The sequence below is a fragment of the Pavona decussata genome, unplaced genomic scaffold, assembly GCF_977016875.1.
Source record: "Pavona decussata unplaced genomic scaffold, jaPavDecu1.1 SCAFFOLD_40, whole genome shotgun sequence".
NCBI classification, from domain to species: domain Eukaryota; kingdom Metazoa; phylum Cnidaria; class Anthozoa; order Scleractinia; family Agariciidae; genus Pavona; species Pavona decussata.
Genome location: NW_028145462.1, coordinates 74,748 through 100,000, shown reverse-complemented (window position 1 = coordinate 100,000; position 25,253 = coordinate 74,748). Strand labels below are relative to the sequence as shown.

The window sequence follows — 25,253 nt, the reverse complement described above, 5'->3', positions numbered from 1 at the left end:
TCCGGTTTTCTCAAGGGTTCGAAAGATAGCCCACATGGTGTCGACAGTCCAGGAAAGGACTGCAAGCAGTCGATAGCCATGATACTTATATTGGTAAAAATCATTACAGTAACTACAACTCGTGGTTTCTTTTTCCGAGTGTGCCTGCCTCACTGACTGAAAATCTATCATTTAGTCACTAGGCTTAAGACATAGTATTACATTTATTTCATATACCAATCATTGACATTCAAATCCATCAATTCAAAATCATCATCCAAATACATCGGGCTCATTCATTCACCAGGCTTAAAATATTCCATCACATTTATTCCATTGCTCGTATTGCCACATATTGACAGTATGCAGGATGTTTGTCCCATGAACCTAGTTTAACGGCCTTAGCTCCCACAACTTGACAAGTCTCCTGTAGCTCAGTGGTAGAGCATCCGAAGTAGTGATCAGAAGGTCATAGGTTCTCCTCCTGTTGGAATAACTCGGGTTTTCTTTTTCTGAGTAAGCCTGTGTCATTGACTAAAAATATTCATCTGTCAATTCGTGGTTGGTTACCGATTTGGCTGTTTGAATCTAAAAACACCTGCTTATTTCGATACCAGTGCTTAGTTTTAATCCTAGAGGAAACACGGTCGGCAATACACGAGGGTGAAAACGAATCCAAACCACGCCCACAAAATGCGTTTTTGGTACCTTTAAGCGGTTCCTTTATTGCGTTCGACGTTAGGAGAACGCATACTATTCATGTCGCTTCTTTCTGGATGCTGTGCGATTTCAGGGTTTGGGCGCCATCTTGGACTGACTGACCACTCGCCTCGATTTCATGCGAGAGCTTTGAATCCCGCTGGCTAAGTGAAGTCCCGCGGGTTGCCTGGATGCCATGAGATCGAACGTACTTTACTAATCCACGATTATTACTAGTTTTAAACTTGTGACAATCATCTTTGTCGATCACTCCTGACCTCTCCTTATCACTTAGATGCTACATGTTTTAATGGCAACCCAATTGTTGAACTGAACGAACCCCGGAGTTGCGGAAATAAATTAACTGCGCTGTCAACATGGCACGTAATTAGTGTCTGTGAAAAGAGTAGGAAAATACTGCAAAAAAAAAAACAAACAAACAAACAAACAAACAAGTAAAATGGCTCGCTATCTTCGGAACTTTCAATTTGATCGGTCAGCGTAATTATTCCGCGTAGCTCCCAGCTCAAATGGGAGAAAGACGATCTGCGTTTAATAATTGCGAAAAAGAAATTACCAAAAATAGGTTTCAATACAACAACGTAAATGCAGTTTTGAATTTTAATACGAATACAAGGAGGAAATATTGCTAACATGATCAAATATTGAAAGTAAACCACATACTATTTTGGAGAGCTCACTAGATTACACGATGAAGCTTATACTTCTGTTTCAAGTTTAGGAGTTTTTCCCGTTATTATAAAGTCTAAAGATTTTCGGTAGGTGGGAAGCCTCCAAGCAAATATGAAAGCATCGGCTGCGACTTTCGTAAACAGCAAAAGGTCGGTTATTCTTAAGGAAATGTTCAAATACACTTCTTCCTTTAAGCTGCCAGTCGGCTCTTTGTAGAGAAAAACATAAAAGACCGCAATATGCGGGAACGCCGAAAACAGCAATATTGCGGCGAGGGAAAATGTCATGATTATAAAATTGCGGTCGAATAATTTGTAGCGAGTTTGTCTTTTCGCAAGATGCTTCTTTAAGTTGTAACGTTCCCGGAAGGCAGTGTTGTGTTGCGAGCCAGGTAACAAGAATGAATATCGGTTGATGATGCTTTGATGTTGTAAATGACCCCTGAAAGCCCTGTACACGAGTATTTGAACGAACGCAAGGACCACTGAGACCAGCGTCGCATGCAAAGTAAGGTTAATTTGGAAAAACACAAACTGGTCAACGCCCAGTATGGGCAGCAAGCTGAATACACCGAAATACACCCATGTTATCACGACGCAAGTTATCACCGTTCTCTTTTTCACCCACGTTTTGTATCTGTAAGGCCACTTAATGGCGATGAGCTGCACAACAGACAACATAAGTACCATTACGAACGAGGAATTCAGGGAAACTGTCGAAATTATGGAAGCAACGATAAACAGCGTTCGTAAAATGGCGTGAAAGTGCGCACAGGCGTGGAAGTATCTGCAGAAAAAGTACATGGCGAAAAACGGCTCAACAAATAAGCCACAAATGAGATCAGCAACAGACAAACCAAGGACAAAATGGCTGGTTGGTTTGTTGAAGTACTTCAGCGGGTCTTTGGATATTGCCGTGATAAGTAAGACGTTCGCTGTCACCGTGATGGGACTCAGTACTCCCAAGATACAACCAGACACTAATTCGGTGCGCGCGTACATGATTTGCTCGAATGTCAGTGATGTATCGGTTTGGTTTGTTTGGTTTAAAGACTCCAGACTTCCCCTCCCTTCGGTCATAATCGTTGCAATGTTATTGGTAATGAATGATCCTTCGTAAAAAGAACTTATCCAACAAGGTTCGTTTGCCGCTTGGGGATATTAAACTGTTTTTTCAAGTTCCGCTAGCATCTGGCACGCTTTTGTTTTGTTTTTTTCCTTCCGCAAACGTTTCCTCACATGCACTATGATTCCTATTGCAAATGAAGCTATTAAACTATATCATGATCTTGATCATCTTCCGTGCGATCGGCTTTTAGGTCTTTCATAGAGCAACCAAAACTCGGAAAAATACCTCCAACAACTGAAGCGTCTTGCCTTAAAATGAAACCAATTACTCAGTTTCGCATGAGTGATTTCGGTCCTCATCTCAGAACTACTTCACATTGAAACCACAGTTCTACTGGCGTAAACAACATTTTTGCAATTAACAAACCAAGGAAGACAAAATTAAAAAACATGGAATATTTTATTTCAACTTATTGGCAGGTGTGAGAATCCGATTGTATTGTGCATGGAGTGTTTTCCATTCACTTCTTCCGCTCATAGAATCCATTTCCAAACCTTGCTGGGCCAAACGTAACAACCGGTCTTAATTGTAAAGCAATTATTTTATAGATTAGATCCACTGCAACTTCCTCTACAATATATTACGATAACCTCCAGGGCTTGAACCACCTTCAGTTCACTCTTCGTGTCGGGTTTCACGCCTTAAAATAGCACTTTAGTTTCCTTGATGAATCGCACTTCATTTTTCCCGCTGAGAGAAAACAAACAATCGAAACTCAGTAAGACATTTTTACCCCGGCACATTCGACCGCTTAATACAATGATTTCTCACTTAATCAGATCAGTTTTTAAATTATTCAGTAGAATTAATAGATTGACTAGGGTCACAAGCAAAGACCTGCCTGACAATAAGTAATGCCTTTTAATTTAGCGCCAGAGAACTTAACCGAAACAGCTTCAATTTAGAAAACGGTTACAGTGACAAAAAATATGAAAAAATTAGACTTGCAATTTTACTGATAGGCTTTGACTTAATCTACAAGGAGTTGTTTAGGTGCGCATATATGAGAAATAAATAAAAAGCATGGTGACTTTTGCAACTTATATGCCTATAGAATGTTAACGTATGTTTCAAATTTTCTTTTTTTTCTTTCTCTCTCTCTCTAATGCGTAACGTTTAGACTGATAACTGACGACTCACAACAATCGCCGATGATAATTTGAAGCTTGGCAAGTTAGCGAGTTTTTTAATCAAATTAATGAGCAGCCGGAAAATTATCACTTAGCAAGCCCAATATTTCCCTTTCTTGCTTTGTGAAATGGAAACAAGAAAAAACATTTTTGAAATCATTTGCACGTTTTTAATAAACGCAAGCGTCTGCTAGGAGTGTCAGCACTTTTTCAGTCTCCCAGTTATCTTAAGTCGTTTCACTTTTCTGCCAGTATCAATCAATAAATTTGTACAAACAAACGAAGAAATATAAAGTTTGAATGCAAATATGATGCCAAACATATGCCCTTTTGATCAATTTGATTTTTTCAAATTCTGTTGACTCAAGACAACTGGCAATAATGTTTGCGTATTATCGAGGGGATTTTTGAAATCATTTGTAGTGTTCTGTAAAAAATGAGATTTCCACTGAATAATTTGTAAAATACCCCCCGCGGATTTTTTATTTCAAAATTCTTTATCAGAAATATGTATATTTTTGCTTGCCAAATTGAATATTTTAGAAACTTAGAATAGTTCAAGTTAAAACGGTTTTACAGAAATGAATTGACAATGGGTACTGTATCGTTTACAATATATTTTTTTTGCAATGAGTTTGTCCCAGTCCAAAATGGCGGCACCAAAATGGCTTCTGTCTACGACCGTTATTACAAAGACAGCTGGCTCTTTAATTCTTCGCACTGAATAAATTTTCAAGCTCTTTTGCCTTTGCACAATTCCACAACAAAAGATTAGTTCTCTTTTAATCAAAGTACGTCTACTTATATGATCCTTTTTTTTTTGTCCAACTATCAGCAACGCCAATAGTCTCCAATAACATTGTTGAGCCTTGAAAGTTACCGATTGTTCAACGCATTTTCATGAAGTGATTTTGCGTCCTGAATGGAATTTGTTTCTGCATTTTCTTTTTGATTTTATGTAACCGTGAGGGACAATTTTTAAGGATAAAAATGATTTATACAGATAAGGGATGACCCTATTAAAAAAACAACAACAGTTTTGTGAATTTTTTAAAATTAATGTTATTCCTAATAATATACAAATTACAATATAGGTACATTAGATACAGGAAATTAAACTACTACGTACAGATCAGATATATCTTTCAACGACTAATGCAAGTAAAGCAAAGCACGGCCAGCGACCAAAACCATTGCCTAAGTGCACAGTGAGGTTCATTTTGATCTAGCTTGCGTCCGTCATGTTGTTTTTAAAAGCTATCTTTCGTTCACAAAGAACCTAATCGTTAAGCGAAGTGAGGAAAAATTCGAGGCAAAGGGGGTCATCATTTACCCAAGATTGAGAGACGGATGTAATATTTGTTAATATTGATAAAGTGGTTTAAGACGATGAGAAGAGCACATTCTGCTTTACTAGTAACCATACACGATGGCATAGCGCTTAAGGTGGCGTTCACGGATCGTCTTTCGTTCCACCAAGCATTGACTCGTTGCCAAAACAATTTTACACTAGGGCAATCATAAGCTGAGTGAACTAAAGCTTCATGCGACAATTTACAGCGGTCGCAGCTGAGAGAGCTAAATGGACATAATTGGACGAGAGAATGTTATGAATTACTTTCAATTCAAAGCACCTAAGTTTATTTTCAACTGCGGCCTCGAAGGGTAGTTCATAAATTGCCTGAATAAGGTGGTTGTTTTGAACCAATTTTATTTCTACATTTGCGGGTATTATAGACCTAAGTACAAGAGCTTTGCGTGCGCTTTTGGCGGTCATTTTAGCAGGTGTGAGAGATCACCAGTGACATCGGTGAGGTTTTGCTTAGGATTTGAAATCAGAATTTTCCAAGCTTCCGGTATTGCTGCCAGGAGACCATAATACATGAGGAAAGATGGAAACTTGTTATTTTGATTTAAAAGGTGACCGACTTTGCTGACTCGCTTTTTATTCCATGACCCATAAAAGATCGACTGTTTTCCCGCTAATTTTGATGAAGCGATTGTCGCAGAAGATTTGATTTTATGACGTCGTCAGCAGTTGAAGGGAGTTGCATCTGTTCCCGCGCTTGGCACTATGCAGTTCTGACACTTGCATGTTTTCCCGCGCTTGGCACCGCTTGCATCTATTCCCGCGCATGGCACCAGTTACATCTTTCCCGCGTTTGGCACCGCCTTCATCTATTCCGGTGCATGGCACCAGTTACATTTTTCCCGTGCTTGGCACCATTTGTACGTTTTGCCGCTTGCATCTACATATTCCCGCGCATGGCACCAATTACATTTTTCCCGCGTTTGGCACGATGCATTTCTGAGTGCAGCATGTTTTGCCACGCTTGGCACCATTTGTACGTTTTGCCGCTTAGCAGGCACCGGTTGCATCTAGTCCAGCGTTTGGCACCATGCACGGCATGCGGTTCTAGTTGCATCTTTTCCCGCGCTTGGCACCAGCCCAAGTTTTTCCTTGTTTAGCACTAGTTACGTATCTTTTCGCTTCGCACTGCGTTTTTTGCTGAATATTACATTAGACGTCTTCACTGGCGTATTTCGGAAAGCCAGAATTGGAAAACCCTAACATTGCAAGGACCTGAAAGAAAATTAAATGTTGTTTGGATCTTTTGCTGCAAAATTATTTCCCCATAACACACACGAATGAAGCTTACTTGGAAACGATAACGAAACCGTTTTATTTTTTTATTTTGCCAGTTTACATACAAGCTAAATAAACAATAAAATGAAATACAATGCCATGTAGGGTATTAACTCCAATTCCAAATGACAAGCAGCTCTAGGCTGACTCACTGTCAGCCTCTTGGTGATGTTTTTTCTCCTTCGGGACCACTACCACCGGAATATGGGCATGATGGATGATGTAATCACTGGTACTTCCTAATATGGTACGTCGAACAGTACCCATTCCCCGGCTGCCGACTACGATCAATGCAGCATTTTCCTTCTTAGCAGTTTTGCAAACATGTTCTCCCGGATGTCCGCCTTGGATGATAATTTTAGCTGAGACCTGATGTGAAAATTATGTTTCAGAGAAAATAGTTGTGAGTTGAAGTTACTTCTGATGCACCTACCACTTCTATTAGGGTGGGGGAGGGGTGGCTGGGTGGAGGGCGGTACCACCCAGTGATGTTTGTGTTTAAATGCCAATGGTATGCATAGGACTACTCAGGGACTACTGGCTGTTGAAACAAAAAGACCTCTTTTGTTTTAATTGGCACATTTGAAATAACAAAAAGAATGTTAGTATTACAGCAAATGTCTCTGGGGAGGATCAAAATAAGAGCATACTGACCCCCAACAAATGCAATTTCAATGATGTAATTTATTACTCCCTTAAAAACCCTTTCTGCCCCAGTATAAAAATGCATAATCTGGACCTCACTTTTTCCACGCATTGGATCTTGAAGACATTTTTAAAAATGGTGGTCATTTCCATCATTCCAATGACCACCAATAGATCACTCATGATATATTATCAGGAAAAATTAGATGCTGCCTGCTGTTGGGTTAATCATGAAGTAAGCATTCAAACCTAACCAAGTGTACTGGCTGTCATACATGCCCAGTAAATTACTGGGCATGTATGACAGCATTATCTGAGCTAGGTATTTTTGTGTGGCTTATGGCTATGCGGGAAAAGAAGGCCTTAGCAAGGGCTATTGAAATCTAAAAAGAAAATTGGGTGTAATGACACATTTTTCAGAGATAATTAATCAACAAATTTATTATAATTCTAAAAAGCATTAAAATATAACATAACAACATATACATTCATTGTCACATGGCATTTTTATCTATAATCCATCTATTTTGAATTTAATCAATAAATTTAATGAATTAATAAATATGGAAAAGAGCCAAAGGTGGATCATCCTTGCTTTCTTTCCATTCTTGGTGGCTGATATTTAGGAATAAGTTATAATCAGAATTTTATACCTTCATAGCCTCACACTTGGTTTTGTACTTTTCTTCCAAGTCTTTGATGTACTTCTCATGTTTAAGGACTTCCTTCTTCCATTCCTCTGTTGCTATGGCATCTGCAAAGGAGGATGACATGGGTCAGCAATGTGTACTACATGTAACAGTAACTATCATGGAATTATGTTACCATATACCTGTCAACTCTCACGCATTATGCGTGAGTCTCACGCCTGGGGACTAGAGGCATCGATCTCACGCATCAAGGACAATTTCTCACGGTTAACTCACAAATCCGGACGAGTTGTTCTAAAAAAACTTCATTTCATTTCAGATTCCTTATGTATCATTTCTTATAACAATCGCAAAAGCTTTCAAATGTCCCCCCTGTACAATCCGTTTGAATCGTAAGTGTTCAAAGGTCGTTGGAATATCGTCGTCCATTTTCGGCAACGTTCAGAAGTCTTTGGAAAATCGTCGGAAATCTTCTGAAGTGGTTCGGACGTTTCCGGAAATCCCGTTCATGACGAGACAAAAATCTCACGCGTTTGAGTAAGAAAAAGTTGGCAGGTATATTATCATGTTCCATGAGTACTTGCAACATTTAATAATAAACTACCCCCAAAGAAAGCCTTAATAAAAATGGGGTGGAATTTAGTTGAACCAATTAAATACATTTCTAATGTGTTTTGAACAAGTTCAAGTTTCAAGTTTCTTTATTTCCAACTTAAGAGCCAAGGACTTAATATGGAGCAGACAATAAATGAACTTATGCAGCTTGATACATTTGGTAACAGACTTCTTTCCAGCTATTTAAGGTCTGCATTAACACCTAATTACATACTTGTAAAAGAGGTCTAATATTTAATTTACATTGTTCCAAATTATTTTGATTCCAGTCAGTCTATGTCACACATCACCAGTATTTCCAACAATCAAATGATCAAACATTCAAATTCCTCTAATAAGTTTGTAATGTCCAGTATGTAAATGGAAACAAATTATCTTGAAGATTTATCTGAAAATCTTTCCAAAAAAGATGCTAACTGAAAAAATAAACTTAATGTTGTAATGTAAAGAAAAATTTATTGCTTTATACCACCTATAAACTAGAGAAATTTCTGGTTAAGTGTTTAGGTGTCCCCAATCAGTAAATCCATACAAACCTCTCTAGAGAGATGGCGTCCCCCAAATATAAACTCTCAAACTTTTTCTCATTCCTGTGATACACTTACAACTTGATAAACAATATAATTTTCAATATTTCAGTTTCTTTGAAATGGTAGCTATCTGACATGATTTTACAGGGGTAACAAAAATGAGAAACTGTAAGAATTTGTATGGTTTTGGTGAATGTTGTCTGAAAGTTAGAGACTTTTGTGTGGATTTGGAACCAGTTTCAAGGTTATGCAACTAAATACCACCAAACTTGGTCAAATGACTTATCTTAATGTGATCTTTCATATGATAGCATCAATTATTTCTAAAGATAAAATTTGCAACTCAACCCAGTCACCTGCTCAACCTCGAAGTGGCCTATATAATGCTTGCTTACATAACAGCAAAAAAATGAAACAGATAATAAACAATGGCAGGAAGGAACAATGAACCAAACAACATTCTACCAGCGGACAGAAAAAAGGAAGAGTTTACCACAATGCTACACTTACGAGGCAAAGCTGGGGGGTGTAGTTCATGGGAATGAACAACAACCAGCTTGTCACCTTCCTGAAATATTTGTTCCTTAAACCCTGCAAAAAATAAACAGTATCAATAAAATTGGTTATTTATTGCATTGTGGGCAATTTGATTGGCACCCCCACCCCACCCTCCGTTGTCACCGTTTTACCCTCACCCCACTCCCCTGGTTTAATTATATTTGCCACACCCCTCAGCTGGTAAGTCATTTATCAGTCGGGGCATGTGCACGTGCATGCATGCATGCATGCCCAGATAAACCAGGGAAAACAGTATAATCAGTAGACATTTCGCTTCTAACAAACGATAAGTCTATCCGCTTTTGATTCTTCGATTTAACTCAGAAGGGAAAGACAAATTTAACTCTTACCCTTTAATAACACTGGCCGCCTCAAAAATCAATAGACCCTTCGCGGTTTTTAAACGTTTGACATTTTGTTAGCGAAAATCCATCGAAACGGCTGGAAAGAATGCCTTAAATCAATAATTTGTCTTGTTTGAGAGTGATAAGTTGAAACCTAACGAGGATATGCATCTGCAAAGTCGCGTGATTTTACAGACAGTTTGTAAAATTTCGCGACTTTGCAGAGGTGTATCTTCACTCGCTCTGACATATCACTTTCATACTTGGCGAGCTTACTAATTTTAGGGCCTTCTTTCCAGTAGTGTCGGTGGATATTCACTAACTGGTCGTTATCAAAAGTTGAAAAAAAAAACCGTGGAAGGGTCTAATCACGATAAATTATAATATTTTAGTTTTATTTTGTGCATGTGGTTTTGTGTGAATGGAGAAAAATGACCAAGGCGTGAAAATTGGCGTGGATTCTAATTAGAGTGATCGCACATCTTTTTCTTAACTTTAACCTATATATAAGCTTACCGTCGAGCTTGACAATGAAAATTTCCTTAGCTCAATAAGCTCTAGCTCTAGCTTACATAAGTTACATTCACTGAGATTTCAAGCTGATTCAAATTTTCGCAAAACCGTGACAAAAAATTGTTTGTTCTACTTACAGTCAAACGCTCTTTCGCTATGGTCGCTTCCATCCACAGCTATAACGACAACTCTAGCTTCTGACTGCGAGCTCGCCATTTTCCACCTTTTACTTGATCAATGAAATACGATTTGTAATTTACTGCACCAAGGAGCCGTGACCGATGCGTGACAATCTTCACGAAGTTGGACACCGAGAAGATCCTGGGATCGATAATACCCCCAGGATCTTCTCGGTGATATATTCAAGGTGGCTTTCGAGTGTGGGTGGGCTGGGGCCCGTTTCACGAAAGGCCCGTTAAGTAATTTGGTAAGAAATGTTTCTTAACAGAAGTCAATTTTTGTTAGCTTTAAATACTAAATTTTATAATCTTATAATTCTATGAAAACATTGGCGAAGTACCATGTCTATAATCATTGTGTAATCGGCGAAAAAACATTTCTTATCGGGCCCGGCCAGGAGCCCGGTAAGTTACCGAGAAACGGGCCCCGGCCTCTGGGCACTTATGGCTGGGGGGGAGGTAGGGGGCCCCGTTGTTTTCACCCTGATACAAACTTAGTAATTTTTTCCTACTTTTCGAATACATTTTTTGCTTTGTTACGTTGTACACTATTATTTTCCTCTTTCGCAACAGCTTTGCAATAAATTTTCCAAGAAAAATAGTGTTAAAGGCATCAAGATTGAGAAGTAGGATAATTGGGATCGGAAATGAAGAAGAATACAAAAACAAGAAAACAGAGCATGGTTATGAAAACTGGATTCTGGGTTCGTTTTAAAATTCCTGACAAACATGTTATGCCCCAGTATGCTTTTATTACAGAAACTGCAGTGGTTTTATTCAAATGAAAAGAAGTTTTTTTTTTATTTTCTAAAAATGAACAGCAGTTATTTTATTTGCTAAAGATAGTTTTGTTATGTTTTAGTTATATAACAAAACAACAACAATAGATCTCCAATATTTTTTCGCACCGTTCCACTCATCTCTGGTTTTGTGTTGACTCAAGGGAGGGGTGGGTTGGAACTGTTTTTTTTTTTTTTTTTTACTCTGGCGTGAACTTAGGTACCACCACCACTGGCATATGGGCGTGGTGAATGACGTAGTCACTCACGCTACCTAAAATGGTACGACGCACAGTTCCTGCACCCCGGCTCCCTATCACAATAAAAGTAGCCCCCTCCTTTTTAGCCACTTTACAGATCATCTCTCCGGGGGGACCAGATTCCACTATTATCTTTGCTGGTAGCTGTGAGGAGAAAAGCAGAAACAAATTATTTGAATCTGCTCCCGTTTTATGCCCCGAGGACAGGTAGTGGTTTCTGGGTACCGGTAGGTGAGGGACATTTTACTTTTTCTGGAAAGTTTTTATCACAACCCGTTTCTGAGGGCAAAAAAGAGTGAAATGAGTTCAAACCCCCTTATGTTTGGTGATTCATTTCCCTTAAAGTACATACTGGACCACTACTTGGCCACTTGTATAGTCATAGATGTGACAATCAAATGCCCTAGGGTGGGGAGGGAGAGGTAAATCAGAATACCCCACATCTGCTGAGGCTCTGGTCCCCTTGGTGCATTATTTCTTTTCTGCAGAGTGAGGATGAGTTATCCTGGTTTATAAAAGATTTAAATGTAGACTTGATTATTAGACCCTTATTAGCATGCAGTTCCTTTCTAACAATATCTAAATAAATTCGAGAGAACAAGCTGAAGGGAGGCTGAGGAAGAGAAACCTCTTCCCCAGTCACTCCAGTTGCTTCTCACTTTTTGTTCGCTTCAGTCTCTCCTCAGGTGGGGTACTCGGGTATAAACATGACGGGCGGGGTCCGATGGAGCCTAACATCACGTTTGAACCCAAAGAAATACATGGACCTTATATTGTACACCCAAAAAAATACAAGACTGGAGATAATTTATTCGAATCATGCTTTTGGATCTTGCGGGAACTTTGGCTTGAATTGCGTAAGAACTATTAGCCTGGTGGAACTTCCAACCCCCAAAAAATACGCACAGATTTTTTAGACCCAAAAACATAAACGGTTAAATCTTCAACCCAAAAAAATACAGAAGTTGAAAATTTTAGACCCAAAAAACTACGTCGGACCCCCCCGTCACGTTTATACCCGAGTATCCCCCCTGGGAGTCTCTTGAGCTCAAATCTGGTTCAACACTCAAATAAACCTTCGTGATATCCTTTGTTTTGACATATACATGTACATGAACCAGGCATTGTTGGAACTAGTATAAAAATTAATAAAAATAAACAGAGTGATTGAAGGATCATAAAGTAACAAATCTCACCTCCAAGGCTTTGCATTTTTCTGTGTATTTTTTCTGCAGGTCTTTGACAATATTTCTATGTTTGGCAAGTTCTCCAGTCCATTCATCAGTTAGAATCATGTCTAAAAAGAAGAGGAGTGTACTCACAAGGTATAAAGTACCACTTACCCTATTTCAATAAAAATGGGAGGCTTAACAATTAACTCTTGGACTAGCCATCTTCTGTCCACCCTAGCCAGCCCCTCTGTGCATGCCCACACTCCCTACCCTTTGTATGGTAGGGTGGTTCTGTTCAGAGATAGGCTTCTACCTCCCCCTCCCCACCTCCCTCTGTTTGACTTTTGCCCTCAGACTCATGTATACAGTCTTTCAACTTACTCCTCATCTAAGGAGGAGGGAGCTCAGACAAAAAAGGACTCCACCTTCCCTACCCGTCCCATTTATAGACCCAACACTGAAAGTTCTGGCACCCCATCTTAGGTTCCCCCTCCTCCTAGCTACTGCACCTTTAAATGGAGGTCTCATCAAGGAAAAGGCATACAGGATATTTGAGTACTGCAACTTGTATGGATAATGATATATTTATGGGAAAAAATCACAGGGATAGAGCACGTTAAAAATAGATAATTTGGAATTTCGGGTACAATGAATTACAATTAAAGGGATATATTTTATTTGGACCAAAACCATAATGGCATGTGTAGTGACTTCCCCCGCCTCTCAGTCCCCTCCCCCCCCCCCAAAGGAATGTCTGTAGGTATGACTCTGTACTTACGAGGCATAACAGGGGGTTGCACTTGATGTGAATGTATCACTATCAGTTGATCTCCTTTTTGATAGACATTTGTCATAAACCCTGGATAAAATACAGAAAGGATTAGTAAAGACATTGAACTTTTCACAAAAATGTTTTAAAAATTTGAAAACAAAACTTTTCACAAAAATGTTACAGACTGTGAGGACAGCAATGCGTCCGCTCTAAAATTAGGGGGGGGGGGGGGAGAGGGGTGGGCTCCATGCAAAAGGAGCGGCGATGCTCGTGGCCAGTCGACAAAGCCTCTGCTGAAGCAGTATCATATACATATCTATTAAGCTAGTAATGCAATGTGACAAGAGAAAAACCATCCATTGGCGTATGACACAAATCTCTGGCTTAACAATATATTCAAAACTAATAAAATACAGTCGAACCTCCACTAACGGCCACCTCTCCACAACGGCCACCTCTCTACAACGGCCACATTTTTTTAGCTCTTGTTTAAACCTCTCTACAACGGCCACCTCTCTACAACGGCAACGGCCACTCACTGGTGCGTCCCAACTGCCAAAATAACCTGTCGACAACGGCCAGTACAGTTCTTTTCTGTAAAAACCTTTTTTTATAATCTGATGCAGTAATCGACATTTGTCTTCGGAACATTACGTTTCTGTATCCATTTTAATGATATACGTATTTTGACTGTGTTCCATTTATATGCTGCAGTAAGCACAAACTGTCTACAATAATATAGCGAATGTTGCGAACCTTCCTCATTTCGTCTTGTTAACATTTTGATTCAAAACATTATTTACGATTTATTGTGTATTTTGTCTATATATATATTATTTAAGATTGGATTGCCGTTATAGGCTACAGTAAGCATGAACTTGGCACAATAAATATGTTGTACTTCCCGAATAAAAGGTGTCATATTACACCACTACCTCCCCATAACGGCCACCTCTCCACAACGGCCACTTTCTTCTGTCCCTAAGGTGGCCGTTGTGGAGAGGTTCAACTGTATAAATATCGATATTTAGTGTTAGGGGTTTCGAATTATGGTTATATCCAAGACTTGCAAGCAGAGACGGCAACCTGCATTATAAAGTCTGAGACCGACGCAAGCTCAGTAAACGAGATTTCGAGACCCGGTCTAACGATTGCCTCAATTTTGCGTGACTCTGGATTTTTCAAAAGGACCACTCGGCACCCCTATGGCCTATTGTTGTTCATGTTGTTTTTCAACCTGTAGAAAGCTGCAAAATGCAAAAAGACTAAGACAAGAGCGTATTGTTGATACTCACAATCAAATGCCTTTTCACTATATTCACTCGGATCCACAGCTATTGCCACAGTTCTTTTAGACATGGTTTCCAGCACGTCGGACATTTATCTATGTGTCGCAATCAGTTAATTGCAGTTATTTATGCGATATTTACTATCTCGTGCGTGTCAATACCTCTAAAAGGAATGTCACTACTCAGTAACGCAACCTATTAAAGCCTTGTACGTAATTGAATGGCTTTCTACTGATCTCCACTGCAACCTTTCGTTGCAAAATGTTTCCATTCAGGTGAAAAAGTGACGAATTGCAAGCCTTGGGGATAATTTTCTTTAAATTCTGAAACTTCCCCGATGTTTGTAGTCATGCAGCTTTATCACGCTTATCACAATGAGCTGTCAGGCCGTCCGGATATATATCAATTCGCTGTTTAGTCACGCGATCCTTATGTGATATGGAGAGCTCACTGTTTGCATGGGCATACTGTACTCTGTCATTCGCCAATTCACTGAAATTTGTTTTTTGAAATCGTTAAGTAATATGGATAACTTTGGCATTTTCGTTAAACTTACCATACAACAATGTTCCATTGCTAGTTGCCGTTGCTAACCAGCCTCTGCGCGTGGTAAATTTTCATGTTGCAAAATCTAGTTTCTGTAACATCATAATTTGCTACGCGCGAAGGTGATAAGACGCACAACAAACAAACGCAAGTTGCAATGCAGCAGAGTTGCGATAGATATAAAGTTGCACAAGAACTTTCCCTTTATATACTAATTAATTAAAGGCTTTAATCAGATGGTAAACAGAGACAACAATACGGACACCGAACACTCCCCCCCCACCCAAACTCTAAGGAAACGTTTCGTATTGTGCTTCTCTGTTCTAAAGAATAGGGTGTATCTTTTGAAATATGGTGTTTGTTGTCTGTCGGTCGGTTATAGGGTCTAATTTTTTATTACGTTTTGAGCTGCAAAAAGAAAAGGATTTTAGCAGTTAGCCAGTCGGAATTAGGGGCATTCTGGCCTGAAATAGGTCTAGGTCCTATCCCATTCTGTGGTCAGTAGACCCCATCTTAATCCCTTTTTTGCAAATATAAATTACACAATCCCAACTCGGTCATTTTGCGTTTACGCTTCTACCTTAGGATACCTTTTACTAAAACTTGCAGTTATTCAAGACGGCGACGCATTTCAATTTGTTCGAGCTGTTTCAAGCTCTCCAGCTTCCATTGAGGCGGCCGTGTTGAACATTTGTAAACTCATTCCTGTAGCTATGTTGAAAATACGACCCCATTATAGTCAATCTAGTCGTGAAAATACGACCCCAGCCAGCGGCACATCCGATTCGACTGTCACAAGAGAAATTTTCTCTTAGCTATTACCAGGAAGTACCCCCTCCCCCTCCCCCCGGAAATTGGAGTTAGCTAGCATCTGCACTTTTGTGTTTCACTTTATCCCTTTCAGGCGTACAAATCGGAGAAACTTCGTAAAATCTTGGGGAATATTCGTCTTTGTTTGGTTTTCTTCGGAAATCTTCGTTTCATTTTCGGTAGTATTGTAGGAAACTTCTGAGTCTTTGGTAATCTAGCGGAAAGCCTTCATTGGACATTTAATTTTCCAACGGGTGTGTAGCGAGTGATGGAGTACAAGCGGGGCATGCGCACACGGAGGGAAAAGAATAACAGGTTATAAGGGGGTGTTTACATGATACCGGCGCGACTTACATTCCGGTACGAGTTCATTCCAGTTCCCTCTTGTGGCTCTGTATTCGTTTACATGATACCAGCACAAAATCTTGTACCGGAGCGAGACATACCGGTGCGAGTTCACCCCGGTAACTGTACCGGGGCGAGATTTTCATTCCGGTACGAAAACTCATCCTGATGTCATGTAAACGCGGTACGGCTGTTCGCTCCGGCATGAAACCACTCTCCTGGGAGTCTAGAACGGATAGCGCACGCGCAGTCTCCGATATCCAATCCAATATGGTGTCACCTGGGCGTCACAATCCCGTCGGTCGAAATAAAGTGTCCATTCATGTAAACACGGTATGAAATCACAATGTCATACCGGTATCAAACTCGCATCGGGGCGAGGTTTCACATGCAAACACCCCCAGAGTCGAAAGTACCATTTCCATATAATTTTCTAAGTATTCACTGGTTTCCACGTCATGTAAGAACAAGCTAGCTGTAAGTAGTGTAGACACTATAAGTATTGCAAGTAGCTAGTGTAATTGTTAGTACTGCAGGTACAGTAAGAATTTGTTGTAAACATAGTAACAACTATAATTTATCACATATAGTGTAAGTTGTGTTTATTATTGTATTCTGGATGAAACGTTAAGCTAATAAGAGCTTATAAAAAAAAGAACAAGCTAGCAATGATATTATACTTTTACTTGCGCTTAACGGCTGAAGCCTACAACCCTGGACTCGAGGTGCTGGAAATTATTTCTCATCTCCCGTAATTAATTAGTGTTCTTGTCAGCAAAAGATATGGCTGATCGATTTAATTACCAGTTGTTGGCAATATCAACATTGAAAGGTACGCTGGAAAATGTTCGATCACAAAACATCGAGGCTTGTAGCTGTTCTCACATTAGAATAAGGATTCTTGTTCCGTGTTTATATAATGGTTCGTTTCTTTTGAAACCCAGGCTTGAAGGGCGCTATATTATACTTCTCATTGTTTCTTATTCACCACAGGGGAGGGGTGAGGAGTGTTTGTTCCTACACCCTCGGCACCACTATCACTGGCATGTCAGCATGGTGAATGACGTAGTCACTCACACTTCCTAATATGGTGCGACGAACGGTTCCCGCACCCCGGCTCCCCATCACAATGAAAATGGCTTCCTCCTCCGTAGCAACTTTACAGATCTCTTGTCCAGGGGGTCCGGTTTTCACAATAATCTTTGCCTCTAACTACGAAGGAAAACAGCTTTGTAAATGTTGATGTAAGTTTCTAACAAACAGATACCAAAGCCTCAAAAAGGACTAAATTTTGGCGCCAAATTCGTAGCATCTATATTTTCCCGCCAAAATACTAAGTGCGAAAATCAAAAACCGAGGGATTGCAGAACATAACGACGTCACTTTAGCCGAAAAGTTTGGCGTAAATTGAAATAAAATACAGGAAGTTGTTAGAACATTGCATATTTTGCAGCACGTGTGCCCACCGAAATACTTCTCTGTATCGTGCGTGCATACCGTTCCTCTCATTTTCCACCCCCAATAAAGGTTTGAGATTCAAAAGTCGTTCTCGTGCATCCTGGTATTTAGGCCTTGGATCAGTTTCAACGGATTTTTCCTGTCCTCCGATCTAAAGCTCGTTAATAATGAGATAGAACGACGAATCAGTCTAATGTGACGTCCGTCTGTAGAGCACTTCGGTGAAGTAGGTTATCCTCAGAAAAAATATATATATTATTAAAGCGCTTCTCCTCAGTCAGTCAAGTAAAACGTACCTTTAATTCTTTACACTTGCGTCTGTATCTTTTCTCCAGGCCTTTAATGACTTTATCATGCTTTTCAACTTCTCGCTTCCACTCCTCAGTGGGGATCGTCTCTGAAAGAGACAACCGTGATTACTGCGGTATTTACCGGTTACGATCGGCGATTTTACTGCTTGGGGGAGCAGGGATGACGCAGTGGTGAGAGCGCTCGCCTCCCACCAATGCAGCCCGGGTTAAATTTCCGGACTCGGCGTCATATGTGGGTTAAGTTTGTTGTTGGTTCTCGTCCTCGCTCCGAGAGGTTTTTCTCCGGGTTCTCCGGTTTTCCCCTCTCCTCAGAAACCAACGTTTGAAATTCCAATTCGATCTGGATTATTGACAAGCACTTTATCATGAGCCTCTGGCTCGGGACATTGCGCCAACACTCTCCGTGTTATTGAGATCAAATCAATTAGTTTACTTTTATGATTCGCTCGTTATGGTTCGCGTATGCTCTGACTATGGTGAAGGAAACTCGCCTTTAAATGAGTGAGTAAATAAATGAGTCTCTCAGAAAACGAATTCAGAGCAGCCGGTCAGTGAGTTGATAAAGTAACTAAGTGCAGACTTTATTTAATGAGGGTGAACAGGGTGAACAATGAAGCAGAATAGAGTCTCCCGTGAATGAAACTCGTCGTTATTGTAGACAAAAAACATCTTGTACTTACCAGGCGTGACAGGGGGGTATAATTCGTGTGAATGTATGATAACCAACTGATCTCCTTCCCGATACACATGTTCCTTAAACCCTGCAGAAATAATACTTAGCGCTGTAAAAAATGCCTTGTTTGCCTTGAAGAAGAAAAGCAGTCAGTTATAAATAACAAATAAACGGCCCTGAAGAAGAAAGATTGGCCGACTGACTGACTTGACTGACCGACTGGCTGACTGGCTGACTGGCTGACTGGCTGACTAACTGACTGACTGACTGACTGACTGACTGACTGACTGACTGACTGACTGACTGGCTGGCTGATCGACTGACTGACTGGCTGACTGACTGATTGACTGACTGACAGATCGACTGAATGACTGACCAACTGACTGACCGACTGACTGACTGACTGACTGATCGACTGACGGACTGACTGACTGACTGACTGACTGACTGACTGACCGACTGACCGACTGACTGACTGACTGACTGACTGACTGACTGACTGATGACTGACTGACTGACTGACTGACTGACGGACTGGCTGACTGACTGACTGGCTGGCTGACTGATTGACTGACGCACTCACTTCAGTGACTGGCTGACTGATCGACTGACTGACTGACTGACTGACTGACTGACTGACTGTCTGATTGACTGAACGAGCGAACGAACGAATGTGGAACTGTCGACTAGTTCACTGACTGATGGACTAAGTAAGCTAAGCCTGTTTACTTCCCTTACTAGCTCTTACTGTTCAACTGCCCCTTAGTACTTCGGGCCAGCATAATTAAGATCCCGCAAACCTGAAAGTGGCTTACGCACATTGAACTGAACTGAACTGATAACTTTATATAGCACAAAGGCCAGACCATGCAGCACATCCTGTTTTCTATCAAATGAACGTGAAAGAAGACACGTAACTGAAGATCCCTCCAGGCTATGCAGTTAACCTTTCGTCTTTTGATCAGCAAAGGGTACAAAGTTAAAAAGCTATTTTGAAATATTTAAGCGCGGGAACCACCAGAAAGTATTTGTTGTTCGACTACCCCTTACTACTTTGGGCCAGCATTATTAAAGTCCCGCAAACCTGAAAGTGGCTTACGCACATTCCAGCTTTGTGTAGTCGAACGAGTTCAGCCCTGTATTCTATTAAATGAACGTGAAAGAAGTCACGTAACTGAAGATCCCTCCAGGCTATGCAGTTAACCTTTTGTCTTTTGATCAGCAAAGGGTACAAATTAAAGAGCCATTTCGAAATATTTATATCGGGAACCACCAGAGAACATTCCTTAGTAGCTTTGGGAAAGTCAGATTTTAGGATTTCATCCACAGACTACAAGATTGGAATCGAACCACTTTGTAGGAGCGCGATTATGAGTGCCACAGAAAAGCACTGCTCGTAAACTTTCAGCTCAATGGTCACACTTCAGGATTAACTCAAGCGATGTGAACTGCATCTAGTTCAGTACAAGTATGCAAAAATGACACAGGAAAGTGCTGCTTCAATGCCATATTTCGTTTCGTCTCACTTCAGGATTTTAGTGTTTTCAAACTCAAAGCTTATGGAACACATACAGACAGCTTATTAACCCGTAGGCGGAAGAAATGTGGGTCAATGTGACAAGTGGATCCCAGTAGAAAGCCATGTTTCGTGTCATGAATGTCGGTCACGAAGTTACTTAGAAGTTAAGCCATCGCTGGCGTATTTATCACTTTATAGCAGGTCTGTATATGACCTGGTCACAATTGGAATAATAAAATCTTAAACTGATTAGTTTCGTGAAAGATGTTCTGAACATCAACAAACGCACAGCCCTCTAGCATTTCATGAATTATCCATCAATCCTAGGCAAAACTGCTTATTCTGGTAGATGTAAAATAACCACCGGGTAAATAACCACCGGGTGTTTGCTCTCATACTGACCACAAAAAAGCAGCAAATTAATTGCGATGAACTCACATGCAGGAGGTTTGGTCACCTGAATCGTGAAAGCAAAAGTGCTAGAGGCAATGTAGTTTATTTCCGGAGCTAACTTGAGAAAATCGTTATACTTACATTCAAATGCCTTTTCGCTGTGATCGCTTGAATCCACAGCAATTGCTACAATTCTGTGAGCTGTGCCAGCTGACATAGTGAATGCCTTGAGGATGTCCCGGGAGGCTTGTTTCTCAGTGTAGATGGGAACTTCAGCGGCGGATACCCAGACTATCTGATAAAATATAAATTACTTGCTTAACAGGTCATGTCAAATGGCTCGATTTGCATCTGTTTATCCACGCGAAATAGTAGAAATATTTTCACGGAAACATTTAATTAAACTCTTATTTAAAATCAAGCGCCTTCGTGTTTGTCTATAACCATGACAACAGTACCTGAGAAAAACAAAGACAGGCTGATAACCTTATCAAAATAAACTAAAAAAAACAAACTGTCAGGAAATACCTTTGTAATCAACAAATGTCTTCCCTTTGATGGGAGTACCTAGGCGCCCGTAACTTAGTTAAGTGGATAAAAATTCATCCAACGACACAAAATTCTTTCCCGGTTGGTTACCTGATCTATGAAGATTTTTTACCTTTAAGTGCTTTGCTATTTATCTTCCCAGCACACTGTATCATCTTACATTTTTGTGCTTTTACCTTAAACGTTAAATACAGTAAAACCCGCAACCTGAATTTTAAGAACCTTTTAGGCTAAAATGTCTAATTTAGACACCTTTAAATAAGTATCTGTTAAGCCTTAATTCTTAATCATTTATTTTTAAGACTTAGAATTTATAAGTAAAATGAAATAAGCTCTCAGGCATGGGACAAGCAACAAGCCAAAATTGACAACGAATTGATAATAAAACTTGCTCGGCGTGTGAAACTAACCCAAAATGACGATTTTACTGGGCTTTAAATTTTACCCTTCTCGTTGCCCCAGGAATCATGCGCAGGTTATATTGCCCTTGTTTCCTTCCCTTTCTGGTAGCTTCAAATTTGCATCTGGCTTTGGAACGAACTGAGAAATTCGAAATCGAGGGCATTCGTGCATTTGAATTGTAGATTAATGCTAAATTATTCACTTCTTTTTCTCTCACCTATTACCACGAGGAACGTTATAGCAGGACCAACAACGGTGAATCCTAAATACGTTCTTATAGTTATTTCCCGGACAAAATATTCACCCATGTTATGCCATGGAATGGTCCATCTATAACCTCATGGAAGAACAGTATGGAATTACAGAAGGCTGCCGTTTGGTACACACCATGACGAAGATTGAACTTGGACCGACGTTTGCCGCAAACATGGCGTGGCTAGACATTCGAAGACTTTGGACGTTTGCTACACCGAAGGTATTTAACTAACATTATCGTTCGCTGTTATATCTTGTTTTCTTCGACACGTTCAAAATTTGCAATGAAGATCAAACAGAAGTGAAATACTGGTCAAGCTTTAGAATTTCATCCTCGGACGTGAAAGCTGTAACCACCTTATACAGCATAATTAACTGACAGCAATTAGGGAAATTAAAGACATTTACTGGCCCCAACTATCACCACAATTTGATCATAAATTTTGCAAATTAAATGAAAACAGTAATTGTTTAGTTCGGATATATATTACGCCTGCATTCAAAATTAAGATGAAGAACGTTCGGAGTCGCCACAATAATTAAGGTGGGCCGATATACTTGAAGAACAAATTTTGTCTTAGGCTCGACTCCTGATGGAAGCACTCGGAATTTCTTTTTCCGAGTTTGCCTTTGTCATTACTGAATAATACATCATTCTCAACAAATTTTGTGTTTCCAAACTAAGGCCATCATCATACCAGTTCATTCACATCATAGTTCTGAACTACATGTATAGCTTAAACTAAATTTAACTATAGCTTTACGAAAGCTAAAATTTTAAAATGGCATTACTATTTTCAATATTATTTTTTGGTGTCCACAGGCAGAAATGCTGTATTTAGTAAATAGAGAAGCAGACGAATTTCTTCGATTTTATAGGTGAGTATTATTTCTTTCTGTTCATTTGATCGATCAAAAGATACATGAATTTAAACGTTATAAAATCACCTGGAAAATCGCGTCTTAAATAGAAAAACACGTGGCAGTTCGCATCGACAATGCTGGGTAGCTTGCGCTTAAACGGTCACACTGTCTTTAAACATTTTCTCCATAGACGCAAAAGTTAGAACCACCTTGTACAGCATAGTTTAAACAGTACCACAGGCAGGTGCTACTCAGCTTTCATCTGACTGTTCAGACTTTAGGAGTTTTAAAAAGTTGGGACCACCCTGTACAGTAACACAATAAACAGTACCATAGGAAAGTGCTCCCCAGAACCTTTCATTTGAGTGTTCATAACCGCCCGTTAAAGCTATAACTGAACGGTTTAAACAGGGTAGGGTGCGATTCTAGAACCAACGCTGATTTCGAACAGGATAACAGAACTACCACAACACGTCTTAACACTATAATTTTCTTTCCAGATCAGATGATGATGTAAAGAATGAGACCAACACAAGTTAGAAAGACAACTTCATGATAATCTATTTGGAGGCAGCTATAAAGATGAGTTAATTGAGAAGCATGTAATTTTCTTTAAAACGGCCGCTTTCACACCACAGACGCAATCCTCTAGGATGAACTTGGCTAAGTGCTCAGTAATGTCTCTGGTATGTCTCGTAGTTTGTTTTAAATGAAAACAGAAAATCAACAGATGACGAATCCAGCCGAAAATATTTTATAATACAATTCTTAATGGCATATTTCTATTTTCACTGGTTTTAGTTGGACTGTCAGAGAAGCCTCGAAAGTGTAAAAGGAGAGCAGGAATGTATGGAGTGGATTGGACTGCAGAATGCAAATGGAGGACTGCTTACGTTGGGATCAAGGTTAATCGTTGACTACTGTAGCTTAATACACTTTACTTTAGGGAAGAATTACATTAAATTTATCGCCGGTATTAAGCGTAATCATAAAAGATAAAAGTTATACTGGAATTTTGGCCAGGCTCACCCTATCTAGACCGGGCTTTTTTTGTCTTCTGGGGCCTGGTGGGAGATGTTTCCTTTGAGGTCTGCAACATGGAGTGATGACGCCATTAACGTTGCAATGACATCATGATTATCAAATGGCGGCCATCTTGGATCCGCCATGTTGGATTTCTGGATTTCCCTAAAACTTCAGGAAAGCGCCGAAATTGAACGAAAAGTAATCAGAACCAATGAAGGAATACTAATATGGGCTAAAAACATAAAAGTTTAAGAAAGAAAGGTAATTTTTCTTCATTTTAAAAACGGATTTGCCATTTTCTGAAAACACGACCTGTCAAAAACTGGTTGCCATGGAAATATCAAAATCATTGAACAGTAACCGATGACATCAAATTGTTCCCAAATAAATTTCCGAAAAAAGTCCTGAAATTTTAGGCCGTTTGCTCAATTATTAAAAAGAGTTGTTCAGGTTCAAAGTCACCACGGGCAGAATCTCCCCCCCCCCCCCCCCCCCCGTCTGATAGGGTGAAAGTTGGGAGAAAAAGGTCACTTCCGGCGATAAATTTGTGTAACACGCTACGGGCCAAAGTGCAGTTGTTCAAAAGTCGATTAATGCCAATTCAGGGTCGCTCGCTAAAAATTCTATTTAATTAAGGCGGCTGGCACTGGTTTCAATCACTTCGCAGTACTTATACTTTGACAGATTAATAGAAACATTCTTTGTCACTTGATAAAACAGTAATCTTATCAAAAACATGCCTAAACATTTATGAACAAGTTATGGGGATTCTCTCCGCATAATGGGTTACCATGGCAACAGTATAACCTGTTAAAAACAGCCCTAATTTTACCTTCAAGTGGTTATAACTCAAACCGAGCTCGGTGACCCCCATTTTTCATTATGTAACTTTAATCAGCATGTTTACAGACATTTTTTTCCAAATTTTAAAAAAAGTCTACCAGAAGGGTTCAGAGCCAGTTTAAATCCTCTGGTAAAATATTTTCAAACTTTGCAAGCGATTGTATCTAAAAATGCTGATTAAAATTCCGTAATAAAAAATGGGGGTCACCTGGCTGGGTTTTGAGTTAAAACGACTTAAAGGTAAAATTAGGGCTGTTTTGAACAGGTAGTACTGTTGTTATGGTAACCCATTATGTGGAGAAAATGACCATAACTTGTTCTCTAATATTAATGCTTTTTTTGGTATCATTATTGTTGTATCAAGTCAAACCAGTAAAGAAGTAGAGTGGCGCATTTAGCTTGCAAATTTAAATTAGGTGCTAATATCCTGGATTAGTGTAACAACGCTTTGAACAACTGAACCTAGCCATCGTTTATAAGAAGGTCTGATTGGGGATACTTAGTTTTGAGTAAGCACAGAACATTCGGCGTATCCACAGAGTAACTTAGCTTTCTCCTGGTCTGAGAGAGTGGACAAGGTTTTACCCAACTGGTAGTATATCAAGAACAAGCAAGCTTGAAACCAAGCATGAAACCAATACAACCAGCGGAAAGTACAGCTAATAACCTTTCACATA

The 25,253-nt window shown here is 39.8% G+C and overlaps 4 protein-coding genes and 1 long non-coding RNA gene across 5 annotated transcripts; 1 reads left to right on the top strand and 4 right to left on the bottom strand.

The window, feature by feature from the left end:
* Nucleotides 1-1,254: 1,254 nt before the first annotated feature.
* LOC146483001 (uncharacterized) lies at nucleotides 1,255-4,403 on the bottom strand. The gene has a single exon (XM_085106210.1). The coding sequence runs from the start codon at nucleotides 2,448-2,450 to the stop codon at nucleotides 1,398-1,400; it is 1,053 nt and encodes a 350-aa protein (XP_084962336.1). The 5' UTR covers nucleotides 2,451-4,403; the 3' UTR covers nucleotides 1,255-1,397.
* A 1,891-nt stretch (nucleotides 4,404-6,294) lies between these two features.
* Nucleotides 6,295-10,427, bottom strand: LOC146483000 (uncharacterized). The gene is made up of 4 exons (XM_085106266.1): nucleotides 10,269-10,427; nucleotides 9,227-9,307; nucleotides 7,575-7,675; nucleotides 6,295-6,645 (listed from the first exon to the last, which is right to left on the bottom strand). The coding sequence occupies exons 1-4, from the start codon at nucleotides 10,345-10,347 to the stop codon at nucleotides 6,415-6,417; spliced, it is 492 nt and encodes a 163-aa protein (XP_084962392.1). The 5' UTR covers nucleotides 10,348-10,427; the 3' UTR covers nucleotides 6,295-6,414.
* A 707-nt stretch (nucleotides 10,428-11,134) lies between these two features.
* On the bottom strand, nucleotides 11,135-14,885 carry LOC146482999 (uncharacterized). Its single transcript, XM_085106271.1, has 4 exons — nucleotides 14,589-14,885; nucleotides 13,300-13,380; nucleotides 12,546-12,646; nucleotides 11,135-11,493 (listed from the first exon to the last, which is right to left on the bottom strand). The coding sequence occupies exons 1-4, from the start codon at nucleotides 14,671-14,673 to the stop codon at nucleotides 11,290-11,292; spliced, it is 471 nt and encodes a 156-aa protein (XP_084962397.1). The 5' UTR covers nucleotides 14,674-14,885; the 3' UTR covers nucleotides 11,135-11,289.
* A 2,318-nt stretch (nucleotides 14,886-17,203) lies between these two features.
* Nucleotides 17,204-21,316, bottom strand: LOC146482998 (uncharacterized). Its single transcript, XM_085106273.1, has 4 exons — nucleotides 20,779-21,316; nucleotides 18,733-18,813; nucleotides 18,038-18,138; nucleotides 17,204-17,495 (listed from the first exon to the last, which is right to left on the bottom strand). The coding sequence occupies exons 1-4, from the start codon at nucleotides 20,852-20,854 to the stop codon at nucleotides 17,301-17,303; spliced, it is 453 nt and encodes a 150-aa protein (XP_084962399.1). The 5' UTR covers nucleotides 20,855-21,316; the 3' UTR covers nucleotides 17,204-17,300.
* A 503-nt stretch (nucleotides 21,317-21,819) lies between these two features.
* On the top strand, nucleotides 21,820-23,287 carry LOC146482997 (uncharacterized). The gene is made up of 3 exons (XR_014863897.1): nucleotides 21,820-22,063; nucleotides 22,667-22,726; nucleotides 23,213-23,287. It is a non-coding gene; the product is annotated as an uncharacterized LOC146482997 (long non-coding RNA).
* Nucleotides 23,288-25,253: the final 1,966 nt, after the last annotated feature.